This window comes from Eretmochelys imbricata, chromosome 12 (assembly GCF_965152235.1).
Source record: "Eretmochelys imbricata isolate rEreImb1 chromosome 12, rEreImb1.hap1, whole genome shotgun sequence".
NCBI lineage: Eukaryota > Metazoa > Chordata > Testudines > Cheloniidae > Eretmochelys > Eretmochelys imbricata.
The window spans coordinates 16,790,827-16,817,627 of record NC_135583.1 but is presented as its reverse complement, the minus strand read 5'-3'; the positions used below and the strand labels follow the sequence as shown (position 1 = coordinate 16,817,627).

The window sequence follows — 26,801 nt, the reverse complement described above, 5'->3', positions numbered from 1 at the left end:
GAATATTGAGCGGCTCAAAAACACAGCAATGGGGGAGAGGCTGGGAGAGCAGGGGGCCCGGGGTCGGGGGTAGCGATGGCCTTGCGAGAATGGGGTGAGGGACTGGGAGAATCAACGGGGCTAGGCGCATGAAGATGGGCAGAGCGAAGAGCACCAGGCGGGAGAGGGGAGAGTTGGGGGACGAGGGCTGGGAGGCTGGAGAGTGAGGCGGCAGGGGGCACACAGCCCAGCTTGCTGGAAGGGGGTTTCACGTACTAGAGGGCCCACGAATAACGCAGCTCCCCGCCCCTTGCAGCCGCCACCGCCTCCCCTTTATTACGCGCGGCCCGTAGGCTTGGGGCCCAGGCGGGCCCCGCCTCGCTTCGCCTCGCTCGCCGTGAGGGGCGGGGGCTGTGTGGAGCGCAGGCAGGCAGCAGGCAGGCGCAGAGCTGCCTTTCCATAGGAGCCGCCATTAGCGCTGGGACCCGGTGACAGGGTCTTGGCGACGGCGGCCGGCGCGGAGCGGGAGCGGAGGCAGCCGGGGTTGGTCCCCGTTTGATGGATCCCCGGATCGCCTGGTTCCAGCCAGAGCAGCTCGGCCCCTCGAACCGCCTGTGGATGCAGATCTGGGAGACCACGCAGGGGGTCCGCAACCTGTACTTCCAGCAGCAGCGGCTGCAGAGCGCTCCCGCCGGGGTGGGCCCGGCCTCCCCGCCCGGCATGTACCGCGTCCCCCGGATCGACCCCCAGCCCGACTTCCTGCCGCTCGAGAACGCCAACAACCAGCACAACCACAGCCGCCACCAGGCCCCGCCGCCCCCGGGGCCCACCGCCTGGGCCCGGCCTGCACGGGGGGAGCCGCCCGCCGCCTCGGCCTCGGCCGCCGGCAACAAGAGGAAACGTGACAACAAGGCCAGCACCTTCGGGCTCAACTACACCATCCTCCTGGGGCCCCCCGAGCAGAGCGGGGCCCCCGCCCCGGGGGACGGGCCGGCCGCCAGCGACCAGGCCCAGCCGCTCTTCACCGACACCCCTTGGAAGGGGAGGAACTACAGCCCGGGAGTCGTGGGGTAAGCGCCCCGGCGGGGCCCTGAGGGGAGTGGGGCAGGGGGCGATACGGAGCAACTGGGGTGGGGGAGGGGTTGGTGGGGCAGGGAGAGGCCTAGGGGATCCCAAGGGGGCGGAGGGCCCCGCAGGGCCAGGGAAACACCGCACACGTGAGGAGAAGCGACCCGTGTGGGGCCCAGCCGGCCGGCTCTGTGGGGCATCTGCTCCCATGGCGCCGCCTCTCCTTGCCCTGACGGGACGCACATGGGGTGGGAGGGAGAGCAGAGCATGCTCAGTCCCCATCTCCCGCTGTCACAGACACACATCTGTGGGGGTGGGGTGGGGCCTGTTGCAGGCCCTCCTGCTGTCATTGCACAGACACCCATATTGGGGGAGGGGAGGGGGCACGACTGTTCTATAACCACCTTCTACTGTCACACATCAGGAGCATCTTTCACAGGCATTGCTTCTTGCTGCCGTTGCACAGATGCACGCTCACATGGGAGAGGAAGGGGAGGCATGTTACCTACTCTGGCATCTTCTCTTGCTGTCATTGCCCAGAGGCAATCTCACATTTGGGGGAAGGAAGAGTTATTTCAAAGGCATTTCCTCTTGATCTGTTTTCTCTTACATGCCATGGCAATAGGCTTGTTAGAAATATCTGAGAGAATTATACAAGGAAAAGTGGAGGGGTATATTGCACAACCAACATGCTGTACACCAATGAGCAGGAGTCATTGCCTTTTCTGCTCCCAGACATATGCAGGATAGGACTTTTGGGAAGCATATTGTAGATGTGAGGTTAAGGACCCTAGTGGATGGAAACCTTCTAATTTGATTGCAGACATTAGCAGGGGATAGTATCTAATTTCAGAGTATGTAAAGAAAATCTTCAATTACAGCAAAACGTATGCAGTTCTGGAAATGCCCAGGGAGGTGTCTGTATGAATACTAATGTTGCAGACACGCCTATATGCAGGAGAGAAGGATCACCTTGCAGACTCTTCTTGTTGTCACTGCATGCACTCGTGTTGTGGGTTTCACCCTTGGTTTAATTAATGAATGTCTGCAAAGCACTTTGGAGATGGGCGGGGGGAAGGGAAGCTTTAGTATATACATGTTTATTATTTGTAGAAGCCCTTCCTAATGTCAGTGTGAGTGCACATACACATGGGAGGGGTGAGGCATATTTCTTAGACATCACCTGTTGTGCGTATGGTACATGGTGAGGAAACTGTGAAACAGCCTGCCGTTGCATGCATGTATGTACACTCGCACCAAGGAGATGAGCATGTTTCTCAGAGTTCTGACTCTTCACATATCTTCTACTAAATGTGAACATGTGTTCAAATCCACTTGGTGAGACATTTTGCACCAACCTCTTGCTCTGATTGCTTTTATGTCCTGTTGTATTAATACATCAGTCCATGTACTTCACAGACCTTTCCTTCTGACACTGAATATACTTACATAGAGAGTATATTTTGCTGAGGTCTGATGGTACAGATACAAGGATGTCATTTCTGCAGTGCTCTCCAGCTGACACTGTTTCCCTCTCTGAGAGGCAGAAACACACAATCTGGGGGAATGTCCGTGTGTGGTTTATATAGACTTCTTCTAACTCTGTGTAGTGTGCGTCTGGATGTCTTGTATAAATTGCCTTCTATGCTGTATATGTATACTTGGTACTCTGTCTAACACAGCCCTCACCATCTGGTGACGGGTGAACATATGGTGGGTGGGGTAGATGAACAAACATCACCTGCTGTCATATTCCCATTTTCTATATGAAGGTGACAGTATTTGCATAGATCCACCTAATGTTGTATGTGTGGGTTTAGGGTGAGAGATCTGGGGAGAACCACTTGGACACTTTTTACTTCACGCACCCATTCACATACTCTCTTAATGGAGATTGTATGGTGATGGATGGCTTCTTCTTTTTTTTTTTTTTTTTCCTTTTTAGCTTGTATGTTGCAAAATATAGTATCTGACTTTGGATAATTGTCTTTGTAGTTAGTTGCAAGATAGGAGCATGTCAGTTGGGGAGTGTCTTTGGCTAGTTCAGCGATTTCCCTATTTCAGGTTTCAGAGTAACAGCTGTGTTAGTCTGTATTCGCAAAAAGAAAAGGAGTACTTGTGGCACCTTAGAGACTAACAAATTTGTTTGAGCATAAGCTTTCGTGAGCTACAGCTGCATCCGATGAAGTGAGCTGTAGCTCATGAAAGCTTATGCTCAAATAAATTTGTTAGTCTCTAAGGTGCCACAAGTACTCCTTTTCTTTTTCCCTATTTCAGTTCTTTGCACAAAGTGAGGTTTGGTTGCATGGTTCATGTGCTGGATGTGATGTGAATGGCTTTTCCTGAGGCCAAGTTGCACTTACTTTGAGCAGCCAGCTGTTGAGCTCAGGTATCTTCCAGAGGCTTATTGAGATGGGCCTATATTTTCAGAAATTACTAGTGCTTTTAGGTAGCTCTATTTTTGTGTGCCCATCTTGAAATGTCTCAAAGGACCCTGATTTTCAGAAAGTGGTGAGCATTTGCCTTTTCAAAATTTCAGGGTGACTCAAGTTGGGCACCTAATATTGCTGGTCACTTCAGAAAATAACTGTGTAACCAGAGGCTTCCTACTCTCCTATCAATTCTTGTATTGCCCTCTACTTCTAATTTTAGGCTATTTAGTTAAAATTTTACACTGTAAGGGATCCTGTTTAAAGTTCTGCAGTCCTTACAGAATGAAATCTTCCATAACCGTTGTGAAGAGTTTTAAGTGCTGGATAGTTTTAGCTGGGAATGGACAGTTTTTTAAAAATTATTATTAAATTACTTGGTCAGAACGTGTCAAGTGCTTAATTTTGGAAAATAGCTTTCTTTGCGTTTATTTTCTGCTCTGTCATATGTTTAGTTTGAGATGGGAGGGCTTTTTAAAAATATTTTTCTGCTTGTAAATCCAATGTAACTTTTCCCACTATTGAAGATCCAGAAAACAATGGATGAGCTTCAGTGAGATATAAGGAAGTTATTACTTAGGCCTCATGGGTGACATCAATCATAAGAGCAGAGCTCCAGTTGGATAATCAGTGTCACCAGAACCCCCAGATGGAAGTAATGTAACTGCAACTCAGTGCAGATTGTACTTTTTGTTATATGAATTAGGAGAGTTAGTTGGTTTACAATTTAATTGCTAACTAGATCAAAGGTTTTTTAGTTGCTGTCAGGGATTTAAGAAGATGCTGTCAGAGGGTATACAGGCTCCATGTTGAACCTGTCCTAAAAATAACTCTTTGTACAAAAGGGTTCCAAGATTGAAAAAAATCACAGCTTCTTATTTTAGCAAAGATAACTCCAGTCAAAGCCTGGCCATTGGGTTTGCTTGTGATTATGGTACACAAATTATTGACATGAAATTAGAAAAGCCCTGACATTGATGTTCTAAAAAAGTATATGTAATTTGAAGGTTTCTGTTTATTTTTCACTTTTGTGTTAGTTTACTTAGTGTGAAGTTATGGAATACATAATCATAATTTTCAGAAAGATTAGATCTGAGTTATTTCCAAAACTCCTTTACTTACACAGTTACCACAGTTGCAATGTGATATTTACTTTCCTGATGGGGTGATAACAATTGCATGTGTAACTGTTTGTGCAAAATGGGTGTACAAGTGTGAATACAAACAAACCCGTATGGATCTAGGGTTTCAACATTCTGAAAATCAGGTCCATAGTTCTTACCTTCAAGGACAGTATGGGTAGACACTTAATAGTATGTAATAGTGATCACTGAAGTTTAGAAGGCTAAATTAAATTAAACACGCATGTTGAAATATTGACAATACTTTGGTACACATATTGTTTATCTCTTAGTCATCATGTTCCATCAGGTATATCTGTGTTTCTGTTTTGATCTTGGATTTGGGTTGAGAAACATAATATTTGTGTTAAAATGTTTTACAGATGTAGTGAGTTTAAATGAATATTAAAATGATACACTTGTGACCTGTAATATTAAGATTCAGAAATTATTGTGGTGTGTCTTCAGTGTACATAATTTCATACAATTTTTTGCATTATCAAGGCTTAAATATTAAGCATTCAAAAGTCAGTCAATTCTAAAAGTTAATGCTGCTCTTGCAGAGTTAAGTGAGCTGTAGTATGCATTCTGAGGTATATGGTATATGTTGCTAATAAACAATAATATATTAAAGCTTGCATTTATCAAAGATAAAGGGAATAGAAAATATCACATGGCCACATTCTTTTATTCCTATTTTCTATGCTCTGGAATCCTTAATTTGGCAATTTCCTAACTGATCCTGTAAATTTCTTGACATTAAAGTGACCTGTGAAATTAACAAGTTGCTTTACACCAAAGATTTACCTTGCATATCTTATCTGCTTTTCAGACTTTGCCAATGGTGATGTTAAAAAGAATAAAATCAAAAACCCGATTGAAAAGTTGTAATCCATATATGTGTGAGATTAGTGGCATATACTTGATACTGGCAAATACTACTTAAATGAATTTGCTTTGCCACAGTACCCTTAGCAGAGTAGTATATTGTTTTGAGCTATAGTGGCAAAATAGCACTAAAGTAATCTTAGTGATATATATCTTTTTAAAGTATGAAGAAAATTAGATATATGTTTTGTAGATTTCAGTGAGTTCTAATCAAGACAAGCTAAATCTGGAGTTTCTGGCTTATACAGTCTTAAGTGTTTAAAAAAACCACACATTGAAACATATGAGAAGTGTATTTTCCTATGTTAGCATAACTGAAATGTCTCCGCCAACATTTCAGATGCAAAAGAATGGGGGGAGGGAATTAGACTGATCATGGAATTCATTCTGAATTTCAGAGGCTGCTACCACACTGGCATTCAGTGAAGCCGGTAAAATGTTTACAAAATGAATCTTCTCATCCTTCTAATTCAGTATCTGATGTTATAATACAATGGCATAAGAACTAAGGCAGAGAAAGTAAACGTCTGAGTTGGGCAGAACTGTTAGAGCATATTATACCCATGCTCTACTCTAGATTGACTGAAAATACACTTCTGGATGAAATACAAGTAGCTGGTCTCTATGTATGGTTTAGACTTAAAAAGATAGTGCTCTGTTACAAACGCTGCTCAGTAATGTTTCTCAAAGCTGAAGATTGTGAGCCGAATTTGGACTTCCTCAGTAGCTGTCCTGCGCCTTCAGAATTCACTCTATTCTAAATGCATATAACCCCAAGAGTGGCCACATTTGAGAATGTCTTGCAAGACACATCTTTGTCCAGGCTTTCCACACTCAGTTCTGAAGTTTTGGATGCTTAATTGACTGGTTAGCTTTTTCCTTTTACACACCAGAGGTTTATGGTGTATTGCAGCGTTGCAGGCCTCACCCCACCTATGACTCCTCAGTTGTCTCTCAGCTGATGGTATGAGGGTAGGGACCAGGTACTAGCTTGAAAATCACCTAGTCCTCATAAAAACCAGCAAGTAACTAAACTGAGGTGGCAAATCGCAGGGAGTAGGATGGGTCCTGCAGGAGTCCCAGGATCAAAGGAAAGAACCCAGTTTATGATTCTCAGGTGGATGGCCTAAAGAGCGTAATCCCACAGGGAGCAGGCTAGAAAGGAACAGAGCAGCTCATCCTCATTCCCAGGCAGACAGCATGCAGAGTGTAATCCTGTTGGGAGTAGATCCGTGAAGAGATACTGCATCAAGGGGAAAAACACATTTGATATACTGAATGTATTGTTTGTTTTGGGCAAATAAAACTGAAGCTGTGAAGAGAAGAGAAGTGAAATTTTGTTGCTGGAGAATGTTCTTAGGTGCACAAGCCAGTGACTTATATGGCGTATTTGTTCTTTGTTTGGAAATGTTAATGGCTTTCAATTTAAATGATGTTAAATGCAGTCAGGTAAAATGGAGAGTGACATGAAAATGTGAAGCATAGTAACACTATCAAAAGGGAATAGAATCATAGAATATCAGGGTTGGAAGGGACCTCAGGAGGTCATCTAGTCCAACCCCTTGCTCAAAGCAGGACCAATCCCCAATTAAATCATCCCAGCCAGGGCTTTGTCAAGCCTGACCTTAAAAACTTCTAAGGAAGGAGATTCTACCACCTCCCTAGGTAATGCATTCCAGTGTTTCACCACCCTCCTAGTGGAAAAGTTTTTCCTAATATCCAACCTAAACCTCCCCCACTGCAACTTGAGACCATTACTCCTTGTCCTGTCCTCTTCTACCACTGAGAATAGTCTAGAACCATCCTCTCTGGAACCACCTCTCAGGTAGTTGAAAGCAGCTATCAAATCCCCTCTCATTCTTCTCTTCTGCAGACTAAACAATCCCAGTTCCCTCAGCCTCTCCTCATAAGTCATGTGTTCCAGACCCCTAATCATTTTTGTTGTCCTTCGCTGGACTCTCTCCAATTTATCCACATCCTTCTTGTAGTGCGGGGCCCAAAACTGGACACAGTACTCCAGTTTCCACGGTATGCGTCCGATGAAGTGAGCTGTAGCTCACGAAAGCTCATGCTCAAATAAATTGGTTAGTCTCTTAGGTGCCACAAGTACTCCTTTTCTTTTTGCGAGTACTCCAGATGAGGCCTCACCAATGTTGAATAGAGGGGAACGATCACGTCCCTCTATCTTCTCGCTATGCCCCTACTTATACATCCCAAAATGCCATTGGCCTTCTTGGCAACAAGGGCACACTGTTGACTCATATCCAGCTTCTCGTCCACTGTCACCCCTAGGTCCTTTTCCGCAGAACTGCTGCCTAGCCATTCGGTCCCTAGTCTGTAGCTGTGCATTGGGTTCTTCTGTCCTAAGTGCAGGACCTTGCACTTATCCTTATTGAACCTCATCAGATTTCTTTTGGCCCAATCCTCCAATTTGTCTAGGTCCCTCTGTATCCTATCCCTGCCCTCCAGTGTATCAACCACTCCTCCCACTTTAGTATCATCCGCAAATTTGCTGAGAGTGCAATCCACACCATCCTCCAGATCATTTATGAAGATATTGAACAAAACCGGCCCCAGGACCGACCCCTGGGGCACTCCACTTGATACCGGCTGCCAACTAGACATGGAGCCATTGATCACTACCCGTTGAGCCCGACAATCTAGCCAGCTTTCTACCCACCTTATAGTGCATTCATCCAGCCCGTACTTCTTTAACTTGCTGACAAGAATACTGTGGGAGACCGTGTCAAAAGCTTTGCTAAAGTCAAGAAAAAATGCATCCACTGCTTTCCCTTCATCCACAGAACCAGTAATCTCATCATAGAAGGCGATTAGATTAGTCAGGCATGACCTTCCCTTGGTGAATCCATGCTGACTGTTCCTGATCACTTTTCTCTGATGTAAGTGCTTCAGGATTGATTCCTTGAGGACCTGCTCCATGATTTTTCCGGGGACTGAGGTGAGGCTTACTGGCCTGTAGTTTCCAGGATCCTCCTTCTTCCCTTTTTTAAAGATGGGCACTACATTAGCCTTTTTCCAGTCATCTGGGACTTCCCTCGTTCTCCACGAGTTTTCAAAGATAATGGCCAATGGCTCTGCAATCACGGCCGCCAATTCCTTTAGCACTCTCGGATGCAGCTCGTCCGGCCCTATGGATTTGTGCACGTCCAGCTTTTCTAAATAGTCCCTAACCACCTCTTTCTTCACAGAGGGCTGGCCATCTACTCCCCATGTTGTGATGCCCAGCGCAGCAGTCTGGGAGCTGTCCTTGTTAGTGAAGACAGAGGCAAAAAAAGCATTTTTTTTTAGCTCTAGACCATAGAAGAAGTGATGATTAGAATTCAGACCTTCCTGCTTTCTGTCATAACTAGATAACCCCATCACTGCTGTACTAAAGGATATACCCCCAAATCCCCATAGATGAAGGAATTTTGAACATCTGGTGACATAATTTATGATCCATGATTTCAGAAGATTACTTTGGAAGTTCATTATTATTTATTTTTTGTAGGTGTGCATCCTTTTTTTAGGAAAGGTGACCAGAAGGCTTACAAACTGAATAGTGGGTAGGTGGCTATGATGGCATCATTGATCATAAACAGTTCCATATCTTGTGCAGCTAACGTTTTTAACCAGATGACTTAAAAAGTTGTTGGTGATTAAACATGGTTTGATGTTGGATTAGCTTGCATGTTAGAGGTTTGGAAGTCCTTCATTTTTAGTAGAAAACAAAAATTGTAATAACTTAAAAACCTGTAAACTTTTACAGGTAACTAACTGTTTTTCTCAAATTAAAAGCAGTTGCATTGTTTTGCTGAATGTGTGGAGAAATTGATTTCATAATATGAAAGTTGCAGTTGAATGTACTGCATATGTTTTAATGTATGAGAATAAATTGTTTAAACAAATCCACAAGGAATAATTTGAGCTTCGTAGGAAGGCCTCATCCGTTTTTGGTAACTTGACAAATATGTATTAAAACGTGAAAATGATGGTGAGGGAAAAGAGCAAGAATGTGTCTGGGTCACAAATCCTTTTCCTTTATACATCTGACAAGATCCACCATCACTTTTGATTTTGTCGCTTCACTGCTATTGGAATTAAAGTGAATTATAGCTTGTTTTGACTGTGTAGGCGTCTCAGGGCTTGCCTACACATACAGCACTGCAGCAGCGCAGCTTCACCAGTGCTGCTGTAGGACTTCACTGAAGATACTGCTGTGCCAACAGGAGAGCATCTCCTCTTGGCCTGGTTAATCCACGAGGGAGGTAGGTCGGTATAACTATGTCACTCAGGGGAGTGGATTTTTCACACCCCTAGTGATGTTGTTATACTGATGTAAGTTTTATAGTGTAGACCTGGCCTCAGTCTATTAACTGTCTTTGCAGGAAGTCAAAATCAGAGTTTTGCTCATAACCTCAAGAGGCATGTGGTGGTGGTTCCTCTATTTCAAGAAGTGAGATAAAACAATTATGCTTTGGGGCAGGATTCAAAATGTAATGCTAAAGGCAATTTGAGAGACCTTTTTGAAGTATACTGTAAATATTATATAACAATTTTTTTTGGACATGCAAAATCTTGGAGTGCCAAAATGTTCAACATGTTTATATGGATGACTAAAGGGGACTCTGAGAGCCCTGCAGGTTTCTACATATGCAAAGAAACCATGGTTTTTTTTTTTTTGTTCTTGTGAAAAAGTACTTACTTTTTATTTCTGTTTTCATGACTTAGGCATTTCATCCCCTGGGGATGGTTCTAGGTAAGTGGTGTCTTAGTCTAAAAGAACAACAAAACACCAGGCATTACTTTGTTCTTTTTTCAAATCAACTTTTACATATTAAGCAGTGTTTTAAGGGCACCGCTCTTGTGTACTTTGGTGATTCCTCAGACTCCTAAGTGTGGACTCTTTTTTTTTCCATAGCAATATATGGTCTGGAAAGGGGTTTTAGGATCTTCATTCCTTGAATTCCTTCACCCTGAATCCTCTCTTACTATCATGTTAGGACTGTATCTTTGTCCTAGTTTTCATATGGCACATTAAGACAAAGTCCAGCTCAAAGCCTGTCATATAATTTCAAGCCCAGGCAGCTAAATTAAAATGTACGAACAGGCATACTAATTGCTAAAAATTAAAAATTACCTGATCTTTTCTTAAAGAAAAAGAAACCACTGAAAAATAATTTAACCCATAATCATGTAATATTTAACTCCTATTTAGTTTAGAAATAATAAGGTAAAAGTCAGGACTCACTGGTTCAACTCTGAAGCCTTTTTAAAAGGCATCTAGTAAATTTTAGGAAGATGTACATGTGATTTTTTTTAACTGACAAAACATGCAGTTTTGTAATATTTCATACTTGTTTTTAAACGCTTCTTATCCTCCTAATTAACAGAACGAGAATAAATCTTGACTTTTCAACATTGGATAGTTAAATGTGTTCAAAAACAACTAGTGTGCCAAAAAACCGTAGAGTTGGCTTTGACGTTAGCTTTTGTTTACGTATGCACGTGGTATAGAACTCCTAGCTGTAAGACAACAAAATGAAGACCCTTTATTATATTTAAAAAGCATTATAATAACACTGCTTTCTTGTTCTTAATGTGAAAACTGTTGGAGAGCATGTTTTAAATGCATGATGGGTTCTTAAATTAGATAAAGTCTTGTAATCTTAGATGACATGTCTCAAGTAAGAGACAAGGTGATGAGGTAATATCTTTTGTTGGACTAACTTCTGTTGGTGAGAGAGACAAGCTTTCGAGCTTACACAGAGCTCTTCATCCGATCTAGGAAACATACTCCGAGTGTCACAGCTAAATACAGGATGGAACAGTCTCTCTAATATCCTGGGACCTACGTGGCTACAACAGCAGTGCATACATGTCTAATGTAAGTTGGCTGCAGGGAAGGGGAATTTTGTCGTGCCTGAAAATGGTTTTCTTCTGATTTATTTGCATGTTGCTCTGACTTATTGATTAATCTGCATGGTTTAATGTGTCTCTCCTTGGGAGGGTGGGAGGATATCCTGATGACCAGGAGTGCCGCCTTGGCATCCTTTCTCAAGTTAAATAATTTTACAGGAGGAGCAACTTAGACCTTAAATCATCTTGAAACTTGAACCTCCAGTAGCAATCTTTCCCAAGAATACCATGACTCTTCTCACCTTAGAACAGGGTAGATACCCGGACTGAGGCAGAGGAACTCCTGTTTTTAAGGTAGCATTCCTCCGGTTCAGTACAGGAGTACTAGCACTTACACCACCTGTAGTTACAGTAAATGTTGTATATTGCTGGGCCATGGTCATGCAGGAGCCTTTGCCCCCAAAACGTGCTTTCTGGTGACCTAGATGTTAATCCTGTTAGTAAATACATAGCCTGATTAGAGTGAATCTTTAATCCATGGTTTACTGATCACTCTGACCACCAAGATGTTTCCCTTGGTGCAGTCAAGTGAGCCCTAATGCCTCTGGTACAGGAAAGCCCTTGCTTGGGCAAGGTCACTTCTTAAAACTTGTCACTAGCTTTCGAATCCTTTGTGGAGGCTTTAGAAGCAGCCAGTGCTTTCTTGGATGTTTCAAACAAAACAGACAGTCTATCTTTCTGAACTCTGTAGATGTGTGTGCAACAAATTATCGTATACTTGTATCGAGACAACAATTTTGTTTTCTTTCTATGGTTTTGGTCTAAAATTGATACATAAATTATCTCTGAAAACTGTGTTTAGTTTTCACATGAACTTGGACCTTTATGGTAGAATGATTTTATCCTTGTAGAGTCAGATACTTTTGGTTAACTGAAAATGCATGAAGGTTACTAAAGTATTGAACTCAACCTAATGCAATGGGGAAAACCGTCTTAAGCTGAATAATGATGGTGACTGCAAAGGCTCAGATAGAGTGTTGGGTCAACATTTGAGCTAGGCTTAAAACCATTGGATGTACAGCTGGATTTTTCTCTAATTATTTCTCAGGTTTTTTAGTTGGACTGTTGAATTAATGTATTTCAAGGTGTCTATGCAGAAAACCTCTTATTGACTTAGCTTGATGTTTACTTTGATTGTGGTTTGAACTTCAATATCTGTTCAAGTGTCAGTGCACACAGTGCATATGGGAAACTTTCTCCCTTGGTATACCTGTTGTGCAACTTGGGCTCCTGCTGCTGCTGCATGACACTACATGCAGTCATCAAGGGCAGAGCCCCACTCTGTTCCTTCTTTCTGCCTGTGATTTTTGTCTCATCTATACCAGAATAGTTATTTCTCTCAACCTTTGTGAACTGTATGTAGTTAGTCCTGGTCTTTAGCGTTAAGATAGTAAGTTTTAGCTGTATAAAAATAATTTAAATAATTTTTTTTGGATTTGATTTCCTCTTTTGGAGTTTTCTATTCAAGGTATACCCTGGTCACTGGGTTTCAAGCCTTCTTGCTTCAGTCATGTGCTAGCGAGCGACAGGCACAATAAATGCCTGAAGTGCTTGGGGGAAGCACATGAAGGACCAGTACCATATTTGCAGGGAGTTCAAGCCTTGGACGAAGAACGGTAGAGAGGATAGGCTGAAATTCCAGCTGGTGGAGGTGATGCTCCAGCTACTCTTGGAGCCATCCTGATCTGACTCTATGCCAAGTACTGTGGCTTCAGTGAGAAGTGATCTCCAGCTTTAGTGGAATTCCAGTACTGTTTTACCTTGTCTGAAGAGAGGAAGACATACAAAGCTTCCAGAGGGGCACTGGCCAGGGGAAGGTCTCCACCCTCCAAGTCTGGTAAGAGGGTTGAGGGAGTTGAGAAGAGTGCACCTGAAACCTAACCACTCCTCCAAATTGGTGCCAAAGCCTAGTTGGCTCTGGTTCTGCAAGGGGCACTGGCTCAAGCTCGGTCCTGGAGGCAGCACTGTCAACTTTTTTGGCACCACAGCAAGAGACCAACTTGGTGCCAATTGCCCCGGACTCATTTGTGGCAGAAAGAAACCTGCTCTCCCTCTTGGTGCAGGTGTATCCTTCCTTACAGGAGTCTGGTCCCTCAGGACTGCTGCCACTTGTGCCTGCAATTCAGCCTCCTGTACCACAGGAGGACAGGAAGCTCCTCAGTACTATCAAAGGGAAACCTGATCACTCCCATCACCCAAGACATTGCCCTTGGTGCCTTTGTGGTGGCATTACTCCATTGAATGCCAGGCTCTCAGCACCAATCCCTGGCACTCACTGGATCAGTCCTACCATTGTCAGAGGAAGGGGAATCCTTGTTGTTGGACTCAGAGGTGGGATCTTAAGTATCACAACTGCAAAGCAGGACCCACTGGTCTCCATACAGATTCTCTCTTCCCACTGTGACGCTTCAAGGGACCTGCCATGGGAATGTGGCCAGAACAATGGTGCCCTGCTCCATATCAGTGTTCATTTTGGAGCTCTTAGGGTTTTCCCCCCAGCTTCCAGATCTTTCCCACAGCATGCATACTCAGTGCCCTCATCTAGATGGGCTTAGTCTACACACTGAGAAGCTCTGTCCACACCGTTTACCACACAATTGCTACTGGCAGCACACAGACATTATCACTGCTGTTGAAGTTGCACTTGCTCAGTCCAAGTGTAAATTGTTACATCTCCCAGTACTGTGCCAACTTGTTGATGTAATTGCTGGTTGAACTGCTTCAGCAGTACACTTGCCCGATCCAGTGCAATCTCTCAACGCTCTTGCTTATCCTTCAGTTACAGATTTGGAGGCTTAGAGTACTGGTTCTATCCCATGTCAAGATGACTGCACACAGGCTGAAGAGCAACTGAGGTGATATTTGGCTGGTCTGTCTTCTGCTCAGCTATCTGCACTAGCTCCTGAGCCCCCAGAGCAGCAGAGGACATGGATGGAATGAAAATGATAACTTGTCTGTCTCATGGCATATCAGCTGGAGGGGGGAAAAAAGGGCAAAAACCCAAAGGTTGGTTCGTTGGTTAGTTAGACATGCACAAATTTTTCCAAAGTGTGCGTATTTTATTAAGGTTGCCACAGCTTTCCACTCACTACCTCCAATAGCATCTGAGACCTGAAAAAGAGTAGAAATAGATCACTAACACTACAGTGAGTAACAAAGCTTGCACTCATCTACCGTCTTACTCATCCCCAAGAAGAAGTACATCTCCCCCTTTCTCCCCATGTCCCAACTGCCTTCAGGGGAAAGGGAAGAGCAATCCTCAGTTCAACCATAAAACCAGAATGGAGAAAAAATAATTTTTATTGAATAAATGAGTGAAATGGAGCATCTTATCTTCTCAAAGCACTGGTGCCTTTGTATTGGCAGTGGTCACCAGGTCTTCATGTCCAGATATGGTCCAGCAGTTTGAACAGATGTGTGTGACTTGTTCCTTGTGCACCTGCAACTGTGAGAGTGCAGGAGAGTATATCCCATGCCTTTCAGTGCACGTGTGTTTCTCCCCTTGCAGGATAGAACATCTTGAAGCACCTGTTGGAATAAATAAATAAATGTGAACAGGTGCAATAAGTTTTAGTTTATCGCTGTGTCTGCTTTAGGGAGGCTATTGTGGGAAAATACACAGATCTTGCCTACAGATTCCAGGGTTGCTGAATGTGGATATGATGTGCATATCTGTAATACAGACAAACTGCATTGGTGCAAGTTGCAAAAATACAGTTCTCTGCTATCTGTTTTTATATATATTTTCTAATGTGGCTAGCATAGTGGCGCTGAAGTGTTGTCAGATGATTAAGAAGAGGAAAATAATCTTTGCTTTGAGATTAGATTTTAGAGAGGATCGGCTGACTTTACCTGTTATGTATTAACATTGTAAAGTATGTCTAAATAGAGCACTGGATGCAAATAATATATGTATGATTAGCAGTTCTCGTGTAATAAACAGTTCCAGTGGGGCTTGTTGGTATCAGAACTTTTGCTTGTAACTTAAATTGCATATGGTGCCTTGTTAGATTTGAAACTTCTTGTAAAATCATCTGTGATAGCTTTTAATCCTTTATAAAAATCTTTGACTGAACATTTTAATACAGAGAATCCAATTAGTGATTTTATAGGGACTCTTCTGTAGGTCACTTTAATATTTCAAAATCTAATGCAGAAAACATTTCATAAAGCTTTGACCATTGCCTTGGTTCTCCAAGTAGCAAAACAGTATATCTGATTTTACTTGAAAAGTTTTCATTGGCTACCTGTACAAATAGCTGTTAAAAGGACGTCATACTGAAATAATTGTTTTCCTGCTAATTAAATGTGAATTACTTGTAAGTTTGCCCTAAATTTACTAAAGCTTAAAAGGATCAAAATTGCTGTGACAGTCTTAGTGCAAAGGCTGAGTCTAGTTTAACTTGCTCCACGAAGTAAATGCCGTCTGATGTTTAGTTTTTTGTTGTGTAATCACAACTCAAAACAGAATTCATTAGTGAAGTTGAGACTAGCAGCATTCGTCAAACTTTTGGTCCTTATATAGCTGTAAAGCAGATCTACTACACAATCATACATGAAGCTGTTTGTTAGTATGGGACAGTATATTTTGAGGTATGACACACGTTAATTTATGGTAGTAACCATCAAAGCAATAGCATTTTTTAATAGCTTTGGGAAACGGGTTTTGGCATTTTAATTATGAACAGCCTAACCCCAAGACTGTAGTCACTTACTCATTTCCAGTATCCCAATAGACTAGCATATTTTTGAACAATTTTACTACAGATTCCTATCAGCAGAGATTTCACTGGTGCTACATTTGAGATCCCTTTCCTTGAGGGTAACTGGACCTCTCAAGCTAAACCAGTCATTTGTTCTTGTTTAGATATAATACATGCCAGACAGACTTTGCAGACATGCCAGACAGGCTTTATGTACACTCTTGTGATCAATAATGAAAACACATCTATCCAGAATCTTTTTATTACTAAGCTTGATAAATGGTTTTAAACCACCGCCTCCCACACACTATAAATGTGGAAATGGCCACTAGAATTTACTGGCAGAGCTAGATCATTGGAAATGGTTTGAAGGGTGTCTGTGTTCAGGCATAACTGTTGCAGCATAAACTGAAGTAATTGACAAACTGATCACTGCATTGGGTGCCTTCCTCTTGAGCCTCCAGAACAGATATCTGTAGCTTAGTAAGGGTTATTGTTGCTTTTTCTTGAAATAAGAAAAGGAGCACTTGTGGTACCTTCGAGACTAACAAATTTATCTGAGCATAAGCTTTCGTGAGCTACAGCTCACTTCATTGGATGCATCGATGAAGTGAGCTGTAGCTCACGAAAGCTTATGCTCAGATAAATTTGTTAGTCTCGAAGGTGCCACAAGTACTCCTTTTCTTTTTGCGAATACAAACTAACACAGCTGCTACTCTGAAACTTTTCTTGAAATTTGATGGTGGCTTAAAAGAATCTCTTTAAAGGACGCTGTCAGAAGTAATCCCACCCCATCCTCAATCTTGCTCGTTAAAAGAAAAATGTATATGATGTTCCATTCCACCTTCCAAAATAGGGGCAACAAAAATAACTTCCTGAGTGAGAGTTGTAATGTTACAATAGCAGTTCCTCACTTTGGTATCCCATTCTCAATACATACAAGATATAATAGACCTGCGGTGGACATAGCCTCAAGGAGTGATAGTGAGTCCTCTCTGGGCTTATATAAGCACAATAAGCACAAGTACTGCTTTATCTGTACTGATATAATTTGAAGTATAAAGGTTTGTATACTGATATATATCTATAGCTATTTTTATACTGGAAGGGAAATGAGCAATATGGGCATAAGGCACCTCCTTACCAGTATAGCTGTGTCTACATGCTGGATTCTAATTGTATAACTATTTTGGTGTAAAAAAAAAAAAAAAATCTTAACTGACAGTTTTTATACTTGTACAGAAGCTGCGTGTACTGCATGACGCCCAACTGCAAAACCACCAGGTAGTCTTCAGCTAGGATTTTTAACTGTTCCAGCTCTAGATTTGTAGAGTTGATATTTTTCAGTATCAAGGTAGATCTCTTTTAAAAAGGCATGTCAATTAATTCAACGCCCCTGTTCCCCGCCCTCTGACCGCCCCGACCCTTATCCCCACCCCTGCCCCCTGACCTCCACCCCGAACTCTCCTGGCCTCTATCCAACCCCCAGCACTGCCTGGAGCACCGGTGGCTGGCGGCACTACAGCCGTGCCGCCTGGCTGGAGCCAGCCATGCCACTGCGCAGCACCGAGCACCAGGTCAGGCTGGGCTCTGTAGCTGCGCTGCCCAGGAGCTCGTAGCCCCACCACCCAGAGCATTGTGCTGGGGGTGCAGTGAGCTGAGGTGCGGGGGGGGGGGAGGGGACGGGACAGCAGGGGAGTGGCCAGCGGCTAGCCTCCTGGACCAGGAGCTCAGGGGCTGGGCAGGAGGGTCCTGCGGGCCGGATGTGGTCCACGGGCTGTAGTTTGCCCACCTCTGAGGTACGCCCATATGTTTAGGCGTGTATCTCAGATTGGAATCAAAACGCTGTGCAGTTTTCTTGTTGGCTTTGGAGACTTAAATGTGAAAGAAGGAAGAAAATGAAGGACCAAGAAGGAAGAAAAGAGAGGACCAAAAAACACCTAAGTATGGACTCAGCAATGGAATTTTTCCACTGCTGTATTGAAAGCTTTAAAGATATGTGAAGTTGCATATCATCTACCAAAGAATGTTAGCAGAAGTGATGTTGTTTAGATGAAATGATTTTTAGATTTGGTGATCTGTTTTGTTTGAAACATCAGACTACAGAATAAATTTTAAATTTGACTATTGTATAATTGTTTTCTGTGACAAGACTAGTTTTTATACCCATCAAATCTGTGATTAAGGCTACGTTTTAGTCACAGGTATTTTTAGTAAAAGTCATGGACAGGTCAGGGGCAGTAAACAAAAATTCACAGCCCATGACCTGTCCATGACTTGTACGATATACTCCTGACAAAATCTTGGGTGCTCTGGGGCTGGGGAGGGTCTTGGCAGGGCTGGCAAGCTCCCTACCTGGCTCCACACAGCTCCCCGAGAGTGGCAATATGTCCCTTGGCTCCAAGGCAGAGGCACAGCCGGGGGGACGCCGTGTGTTGCCCTCACCCTGAGCGCCGGCTCTGCAGCCCCCATTGGCCGGGAACTGTGGCCAACAGGAGCTGTGGGGGCAGTTCCTGTGGCTGGAGGCAGCACACAGAGCTGTCTGGCCACGCCTCTGCGTAGGACAGAGCTTAGGGACATGTCACCACTTACGGGGAGCCCCCCAAGGTAAGCGCTGTCTGAGCCCTCACCTCCTCCTGTGCCCCTACCCCAGACCTGAGCCCCCTCCCACACCCAAACTCCTGCTGCTGAGACTGGCCCAGCAGCAGCTGGTGTGGCTGGCTTAGCGGATGCCCAAGCTGCTCAGGCAGCCCCCAGGCCAGCCGCACCGGCAACTGCAGAAGTCACAGATGTCACGGAATCAGTGACCTCCGTGACAGTCTTGCAGCCTTATGTATGATTATTCAGTATTTAATAGAAATTTCTTCTTTTCAAAAAGAAAGCAAGAAAATAAGTTGTGACTTAAGTTTTAAACTCAACTCGGAAATTTTTTCTGAACTCTTTCTAGAAGAGAAAGCAGATATCTTCAAGAATAAGTTTATTCTTATCCTGTCAGTGAAAGATAAGGCTTTTGATTCACTGAAGAAATTTGCCTGCATTCTTGAGTTGAAACAATCCTGAATGTACTAAATGAAGACAACTTTCATCCTGATTGAGGCACAGCTGATTCTAAAATAGTCTGAACAGTACTTCATATCTTTTTCGGAATAAAAATGGTCCTACAGTTCATTTTTTCCCAGGAGTCTTCATTAAAACTCCAGGAATGAGACTTTAGTTCAGATTTTAATCCTATCTCTCCTTGACACTTGCCAAATGCATACCCATCAAGCAGAATTTTTGCTTATTTTGTTCCTCTACCACTTAATTAGTTGATTTGAAAAGTTCTAAAAAATTGTGAATAATTGACTGGTTCATTTTTATGCTGTTTTGGGGGTCATACTACTTGTTCACTAATATTCATGTGACAGCCAGTATACATGAAAACATACCTGCTACAAATTTGTGAATAATGGCAGCCCCCCTCTTCTGTAGTTAAGAGAGAAATGTTCAGTAGAAAGCAGAAAACATACTGAATAACCAGTCACACACCATGAATAGTACATAGTTCATCAGCTGTTCACTGACTATCTGGAATAACTTTCAAAGGGCTCCTAAATCAGTTAGGTACCTCCAAAAATTCTACTTGGTCTGGAAACTTAATCATCTGAACTATTAATCAAATAACATTCTGAGCTGTAAGGATTGTGAATCTCTTCTCCCCCAAAATACCATATTGTAGCCTCTAGCTTTCCCATGAAAAACTGGGTTTCCTTTTTGAGGCATCTGATTTTTCACCCATTTAAATCCATAGTAAAACTTCCTTTGATTTCAGTGGATACAGAGTTGAGCCTTTTGTAAAATCATTCTTAAAGGTACAGCTAGTATAAAAATAATTTTTTAAAAATCCTTGCTTACAAATAAATGTCCCAAGAAGGGACTTTAACAAAATTTAAAAACCTAAATTGTGTCTTTAATTGAATATAGGGTTGGCATTCAGTAACAAGGTATTTCTGCTCCTGTGGATATCACATCGCCCCTGGTTGGTTGGTTTTTGTTTTTCCTCCTTATTCTGCACCCCGAGACTTTCAGCTGGTCTGCTCTTATTGAGGTCCAGAATGAGATGAGTAAATCTGAATCCGGTTACCAGATTTGCATAACTACTTGAAGCTGAAAACTGATAAGGATATGGCTATTTTCTACAAAGTCAACTTAATCTCTTAACAGGCAGGTTTGAACTTTTGCTCAGCCCCAGGATTCTGGTGAAGAAAAAATACTCCATCTATAATCCATATCTTCAGTCGTTTTTCATGAAAACCGTACAGCCCTTGATGTTCGTGCTAACTTTCACTGATCGCAGTGCTGGATTTACAGTACAATTTTAGTAATAGGTGAATTTCTAATATATGTGACTATAAATCCAATTAAAAATACAGTAAACAGTACTGTGAAGAGTGTTTTATTATGGCTATATAGCCGTTTCCTTGAAGAGAAATGTGTCTGGTTGCATCGCCCCTTCTCTGCCCCCTGCTGGAAGCACTGCCACCTGAAGAAAGAGTGGTCACCTGGAAAAAAAGAGCAGTGAGGTGAGACCACTGAACAGACTGTTTTTTGTTGTGCAGGTTAAAAAGACCAGGCATCTGTTTCTGAGTTGAATTTGAGTTGAACAACTAATTATTACTGCATTAGCAAGGGACTTGCTGCACAAGACTCCTTGCTTCCAATGAGTTTTGACAGTATAACAATTATTGTTGCAGTGTAACAATTTATTTTAAAAACAAAAACAACCAAGGCTTTGTTTTATATCCAAAGTAACTTAATGAATGAAGTGGCAATTAAATAGTAAGAAAATACTGTCATATTGCGAGAACTAATTTGTAGATACTTTTCATCTTTAAGCTAAAGATTTAGAATTCCTCGTGAGACACTTGCAAACAAATTCAGCATTCTCTTTAATAGTCCAGTTAGGGTACATCTATACTGCATGCTGAAAACACTATCCTGGCCACTATGGATGTAGAAGCCCTCTACACCAACATTTCACACAAAGATGGACTACAAGCCGTCAGGAACACTATCCCCCGATAATGTCACGGCAAACCTGGTGGCTGAACTTTGTGACTTTGTCCTGACCCATAACTATTTCACATATGGGGACAATGTGTATCTTCAAATCAGCGGCACTGCTAAGGGTACCCGCATGGCCGCACAGTACGCCAACATTTTTATGGCTGACTTGGAACAACGCTTCCTCAGCTCTCTAATGCCCTAATGCCCCTCTCGTCCCCTAATGCCCCCTTGCGCTACATTGATGACATCTTCATCATCTGGACCCATGGAAAAGAAGCCCTTGACGAATTCCACCATGATTTCAACAATTTCCATCCCACCATCAACCTGAGCCTGGATCAGTCCACACAAGAGATCCACTTCCTGGACACTACGGCGCTAATAAGCGATGGTCACATAAACACCACACTATACCGGAAACTTACTGACCGCTGTACTTACCTACATGCCTCCAGCTTTCATCCAGACCACACCACACGATCCATTGTCTACAGCCAAGCTCTATGATACAACCGCATTTGCTCCAACCCTTCAGACAGAAACAAACACCTACAAGATCTCTATCAAGCATTCTTACAACTACAGTACCCACCTGCTGAAGTGAAGAAACAGATTGACAGAGCCAGAAGAGTTCCCAGAAGTTACCTACTACAGACAGGCCCAACAAAGAAAATAACAGAACGCCACTAGCCATCACCTTCAGCCCCCAACTAAAACCTCTCCAGTGCATCATCAAGGATCTACAACCTATCCTGAAGGACGACCCATCACTCTCTCAAATCTTGGGAGACAGGCCAGTCCTTACTTACAGACAGCCCCCCAACCTGAAGCAAATACTCACCAGCAACCACACACCACACAACAAAAACACTAACCCAGGAACCTATCCTTGCAACAAAGCCCGTTGCCAACTGTGTTCACATATCTATTCAGGGGACACCATCACAGGGCCTAATCACATCAGCGCCGCTATCAGAGGCTCATTCACCTGCACATCCACCAATGAGATAATTGCCATTATGTGCCAGCAATGCCCCTCTGCCATGTATGTTGGCCAAACTGGACAGTCTCTACATAAAAGAATAAATGGACACAAATCAGACGTCAGGAATTATAACATTCAAAAACCAGTCGGAGAACACTTCAATCTCTCTGGTCACTCAATTACAGACCTAAAAATGGCAATTCTTCAATAAAAAAAACTTCAAAAACAGACTCCAATGAGAGACTGCTGAATTGGAATTAATTTGCAAACTGGACACCATTACATTAGGTTTGAATAAAGACTGGGAGTGGATGTGTCATTACACAAAGTAAAACTATTTCTCCATGTTTATTCCCCCCCCTCCCCCCTCTCGTTACAGTGTGTATAGTAACACCCATTGTTTCATGTTCTCTATGTATATAAAATCTCCCCACTGTATTTTCCACTGCATGCATCAGATGAAGTGAGCTGTAGCTGACGAAAGCTTATGCTCAAATAAATTGGTTAGTCTCTAAGGTGCCACAAGTACTCCTTTTCTTTTTGCGAATACAGACTAACACAGCTGCTACTCTGAAACCTGTCGGGAGTCCAGAGCACTTCTGACTTATGGTTGTATATCCTTGTGTTACTTAATTTTCTGTCTCTTGGCTTTTTAGCTTGCACCATTAGCAGTTAGCAAAATCAGACATGCTAATGTTTTAGAGGAAAATGGGATGTGGGTATTTTTTCATAATTTGTTTGGATAAATGACAATGTCAAACAAATACAACTACTTATAGAAGGTCCCTGATCAGGGTCAGGTGATGCATCAAACAGTTGTTGTAAATAGATCAGTTGATATTCTGCATATTATTCAGTTTAATATATAGGTGTTCTTACAGAATTGTTGCTACTTGAGTTAATAGGAATGTAATGTCCATTAAGAACTATAGGAGACAAATCTGTAACAAAGTAATCTTATTTTAAAGCATGAGAACCGAACTTTGTCACTCAGTTTACTAATCAAGTAACTGCATTAATGGACTGCTTTTTCCCATAACCTCTGGAAACATTCAATTTATCATTTTTTTCCCCCCCCTTTTTTAAATTACAAACAGGAAGAGTTAAGTTATCGTGCTTTTTTTTTTAAATTCTGGCAGACTGACTGTTTAACTAGCATCCTCTTCCTTTGTCACTGCAGGCTGTACTTAACAGTAAATCTGTACATTAATCTCTGTACTCCTGGCCGTTAGCTCGGAATCTCAGTAGTAAGTGGTAATGTGACCCAATGACTGAAAAATCAGATGTTACCTAAAAAGCTCTGTTGGCCATGGAGTATTCATACTAGAGTTCCCCAGTGTGTGCATCTCACAGAAACTTAATTATCATGATAGGGTTATAGTGCTAGAAGAACTTGTAAAATATTACCAACAGACTGAATTGTATCAGGATTTCTAAGAGGAAATATTAGTGGTAGACTAGGAGACCTTTTGAAAAACCAAATGATTAGGTAAGCAAATACCTCTAAGTAGCAGATCACAAACAGTAAATTGAAGGATGTGTGTTTTGGTCTCATGTTGAAGATTTTTGAGTGAAGAATGCAAGTGGGGAGAGGAGGAAGGAATAAGACAGTAGGAAGACAAGTTTTATAGTAACAACCAAGTGAACACTGAAAGAGCAGATTTGCTGTTAGAAACACTCTGTAGCACTACCTGAGGAATAGAATGTCATGCATAAGCATGACCTAGTCATGCTAGTGTAAGAGACTAAGAAATTAAACTAATTATACAAAGAACATAGATAAATACTAAGTCAAAAATAAAGAAAATATTTGATCCTCTAATCTCTTGTCAGTTTTAGTAATCTACAATGTTACTTGTAACAGAAGAATATTAAAATGTTTCAGGCGGATGAAATTTGAGTTGCATATCTCTTTAGTCATAATACTTACCGTTCTGTCCCTTTCGGATGTCCTTCATCTATTTCATGACACCTGTGGTATAGCTTCCATTGTGTGTGGGGAGACAGGGGCAGTGGGGGAGGCTAGGAAGACTTTTCACCTCCCATCTGAGGACCTCAATTTTGTAAATCATTCCTCTTGGCAGTCCATCAGAGCTTCCAGGAAAGATGCATTTGTTTTTACAAATAACTTTTTTTTTTTTTTAATTTCTCTTTAAAACATCTAGCTGCTATTATAATGGTCACTGTAGGAAACAAGTGAAATAAACTCATCAATCCTATGTCAGGGATTTATTTAATCTTGCAGGAATTCAGTGACTGTTTAAATTTGGTGGTGTTGACAGAGGAAACATGGTGAAAATGGGCTTTAGTTTTCTGGTTAGTCAGGAGGATGTTGCTACGTGCTAGTGCAAATGGATACACAAATTTCCTGGACTTGTGTAATGAGACTTGTGTTTAAACAGCTATACGAAGCATAATTTATTAAAACCCCACCCAAAATGTGGGGGGGGGGGCTTATTTTAAAATAATGCAGCTGATCAGCTGACTGCCAACTTCATTCTATCCTGTGTTCTGTTGATGTGTGTACACAACTCCTTTTTAACGGTAATAGGAGAATACAGTGCTTAGTGTGAACATTTCTGTTTAGCAGTGGGCAAACAGGTACGTATAACTGAGATGACTCTAACTACAGACAACTGTTTGTTAGTTCACATTTGTTTAAATGTCTCAGTTGATTTTGTGTGGATTAACAAATCGCTTGTGCTGACACAGGCGATGACTCAGTGGTGACAAGGGACTAACCGAAAAGGTTAGCTAAAAGGCTTTTGTTTAAATATTTGGATACTGTGCGTACTCTGAACTCCTCATTAGACTTTCTTGAAGATTTAAAGCTTTATATATCACGCTGATGTTAACTTTATTTAGTGGTGCTATTTCTTTCACTTTTAGTGTGAACAAAAACAGCTTTGATTAATTTCCATATTCTTTGGAAACATGATATAAGCATATCCTATATTTTGTAGATTAATGTGTTTGAAATTAAACTTCCATAAATCTGAATTTACTTTTGTTGAAGGCAGACAATAGTCTTGTTTAAAATTAATGTTCAGTGTCCTTGAAATATTTCTAAACCATTTGAGATAATAGCAGCCTTTTTAATTTTCTCTCTTTTTTAGTTAACTTTTATCTTTTTTTCTTTCTTCAGTCTTCATGAAGAAATCATTGATTTCTTCAAGTACATGTCTCCCAGACCGGAAGAAGAAAGAATGCGAATGGAAGTGGTGAACAGAATAGAAAACGTTATTAAGGAGCTCTGGCCAAATGCAGATGTGAGTAGGACTTGGCATGCTCTAACAAAAAGCTTTGGCTCTGGGTCTTTGTAAACAGCTTTTTTTTTATTTGTTACACTATCACTTTTCCCCTGATTACAAAAATAACTTTATGCTCAAATTGTGATATAAAAGATATTCACTATTTCTATGGCACCATACCTGAGCTTAGCACTTTAGATATATATATGAACAAAGGCCCTGGTCAGGGAAGCTAAATTAGACATACTAGCAACAAAGGAAGGGTATGAAATCTAACCAGAATTATATTTGGGTGTGTGTTACTATGCATCTCATTAGTTCTTGCCTCCCACTCTTAAGTAATGTTTAAAAAAAAAAAAGTTAAGGGACGAGTGTAGAAGAACATGACTGATGGGGGAGGCCTACCCGATTGCATTGAGGTGGCTTGTCCTGCTGGAAAAGAGAAGCTTATGTTCATACAGGTATAAGAGATGGTGTAGGAAGGAACATGTGACTTAGATCAGGGTTTCTCAAGACAGTTTTTTTTGGTGGCCTCAGAGTGTGTCCACCAACTCTTGCTCGTGGCCGCTCACACTTTTTCCTAAAATACTTGTTAGCTTTAGGAAAAACAAATAAATATGCACATATACATGTTCAAAATCATTGTAATTTATTTATTGCTAGCTTGTAAGTCTGTGGTTAAAAGTGATATTAACAAACATATAAATATCACTTTTCATAGCGTATTTACTCAGACCCAACAAACCTGGGGACAGATTAAGCCCTGGATTCAGGGGTAGGGGGAGACAACAGGAGCCAGGGGTGATTGGGTTGGGGGAGACAGTTGGGAGCCAGAGCCCAAAGCCCTGTGGCCGGAGGATGGAGCCCGAAACTGCATGGCCACAGCCTGGGGCCTGCCACTGTGCAGCCAGAGCCAAAAGCTGGAGCGCGAAGCCCCATGGCCAGAGCCTGCCACGCCACCATCCCAGGGGTGAAGCCCAAAGCCTGAGTCCCACTGCCCCAGGAAGGTGAGTAACTCACCAACTGCCTGCTTCTCCAGCGTTGTGCCCCAGCTGTCTCCAGAAGGGGAAGGGCCCGATCCCTACTTGCAGCCCTAGCAGCCAGCACCAAGGCAGTGCATCCAGGAGCAACAGTGGTGTAGATGATAGTGTAATGCTGTAGCTCATGACTAAAATTATTGTTGTTGTTCTCATCTTGTAAAATCTTTGCGTGTGCTTTCAAATTTAAACTGTTGACTCTGTTATTTAATTTTAAATAAAGCATTACTACAATAAATTAACTCCATAGAATGTAATTTAGAAATCCAATATCGTTTCACTTGCCCCAAGGATATTAGTTGATAGGTGTTTTACTGGGGGAAGCTTGAGTGATGCCTGGTCTCTGTCCATGGCTCTAGCCAGTGCTATTCACAT

At 42.2% G+C, this 26,801-nt stretch overlaps 1 protein-coding gene across 2 annotated transcripts in view; it reads left to right on the top strand.

Moving 5' to 3' along the window:
* Positions 1 to 441: 441 nt before the first annotated feature.
* TENT4B (terminal nucleotidyltransferase 4B) overlaps positions 442 to 26,801 on the top strand; it is a 52,470-nt gene continuing 26,110 nt past the window's right edge. For both annotated transcript variants that reach the window (XM_077830987.1, XM_077830986.1), the window contains exons 1-2: positions 442 to 1,049; positions 25,284 to 25,407. In XM_077830987.1, the coding sequence (XP_077687113.1) occupies positions 538 to 1,049; positions 25,284 to 25,407 (636 nt within the window). In that variant the 5' untranslated portion in view covers positions 442 to 537. The remainder of the gene's footprint in view (positions 1,050 to 25,283; positions 25,408 to 26,801) is intronic.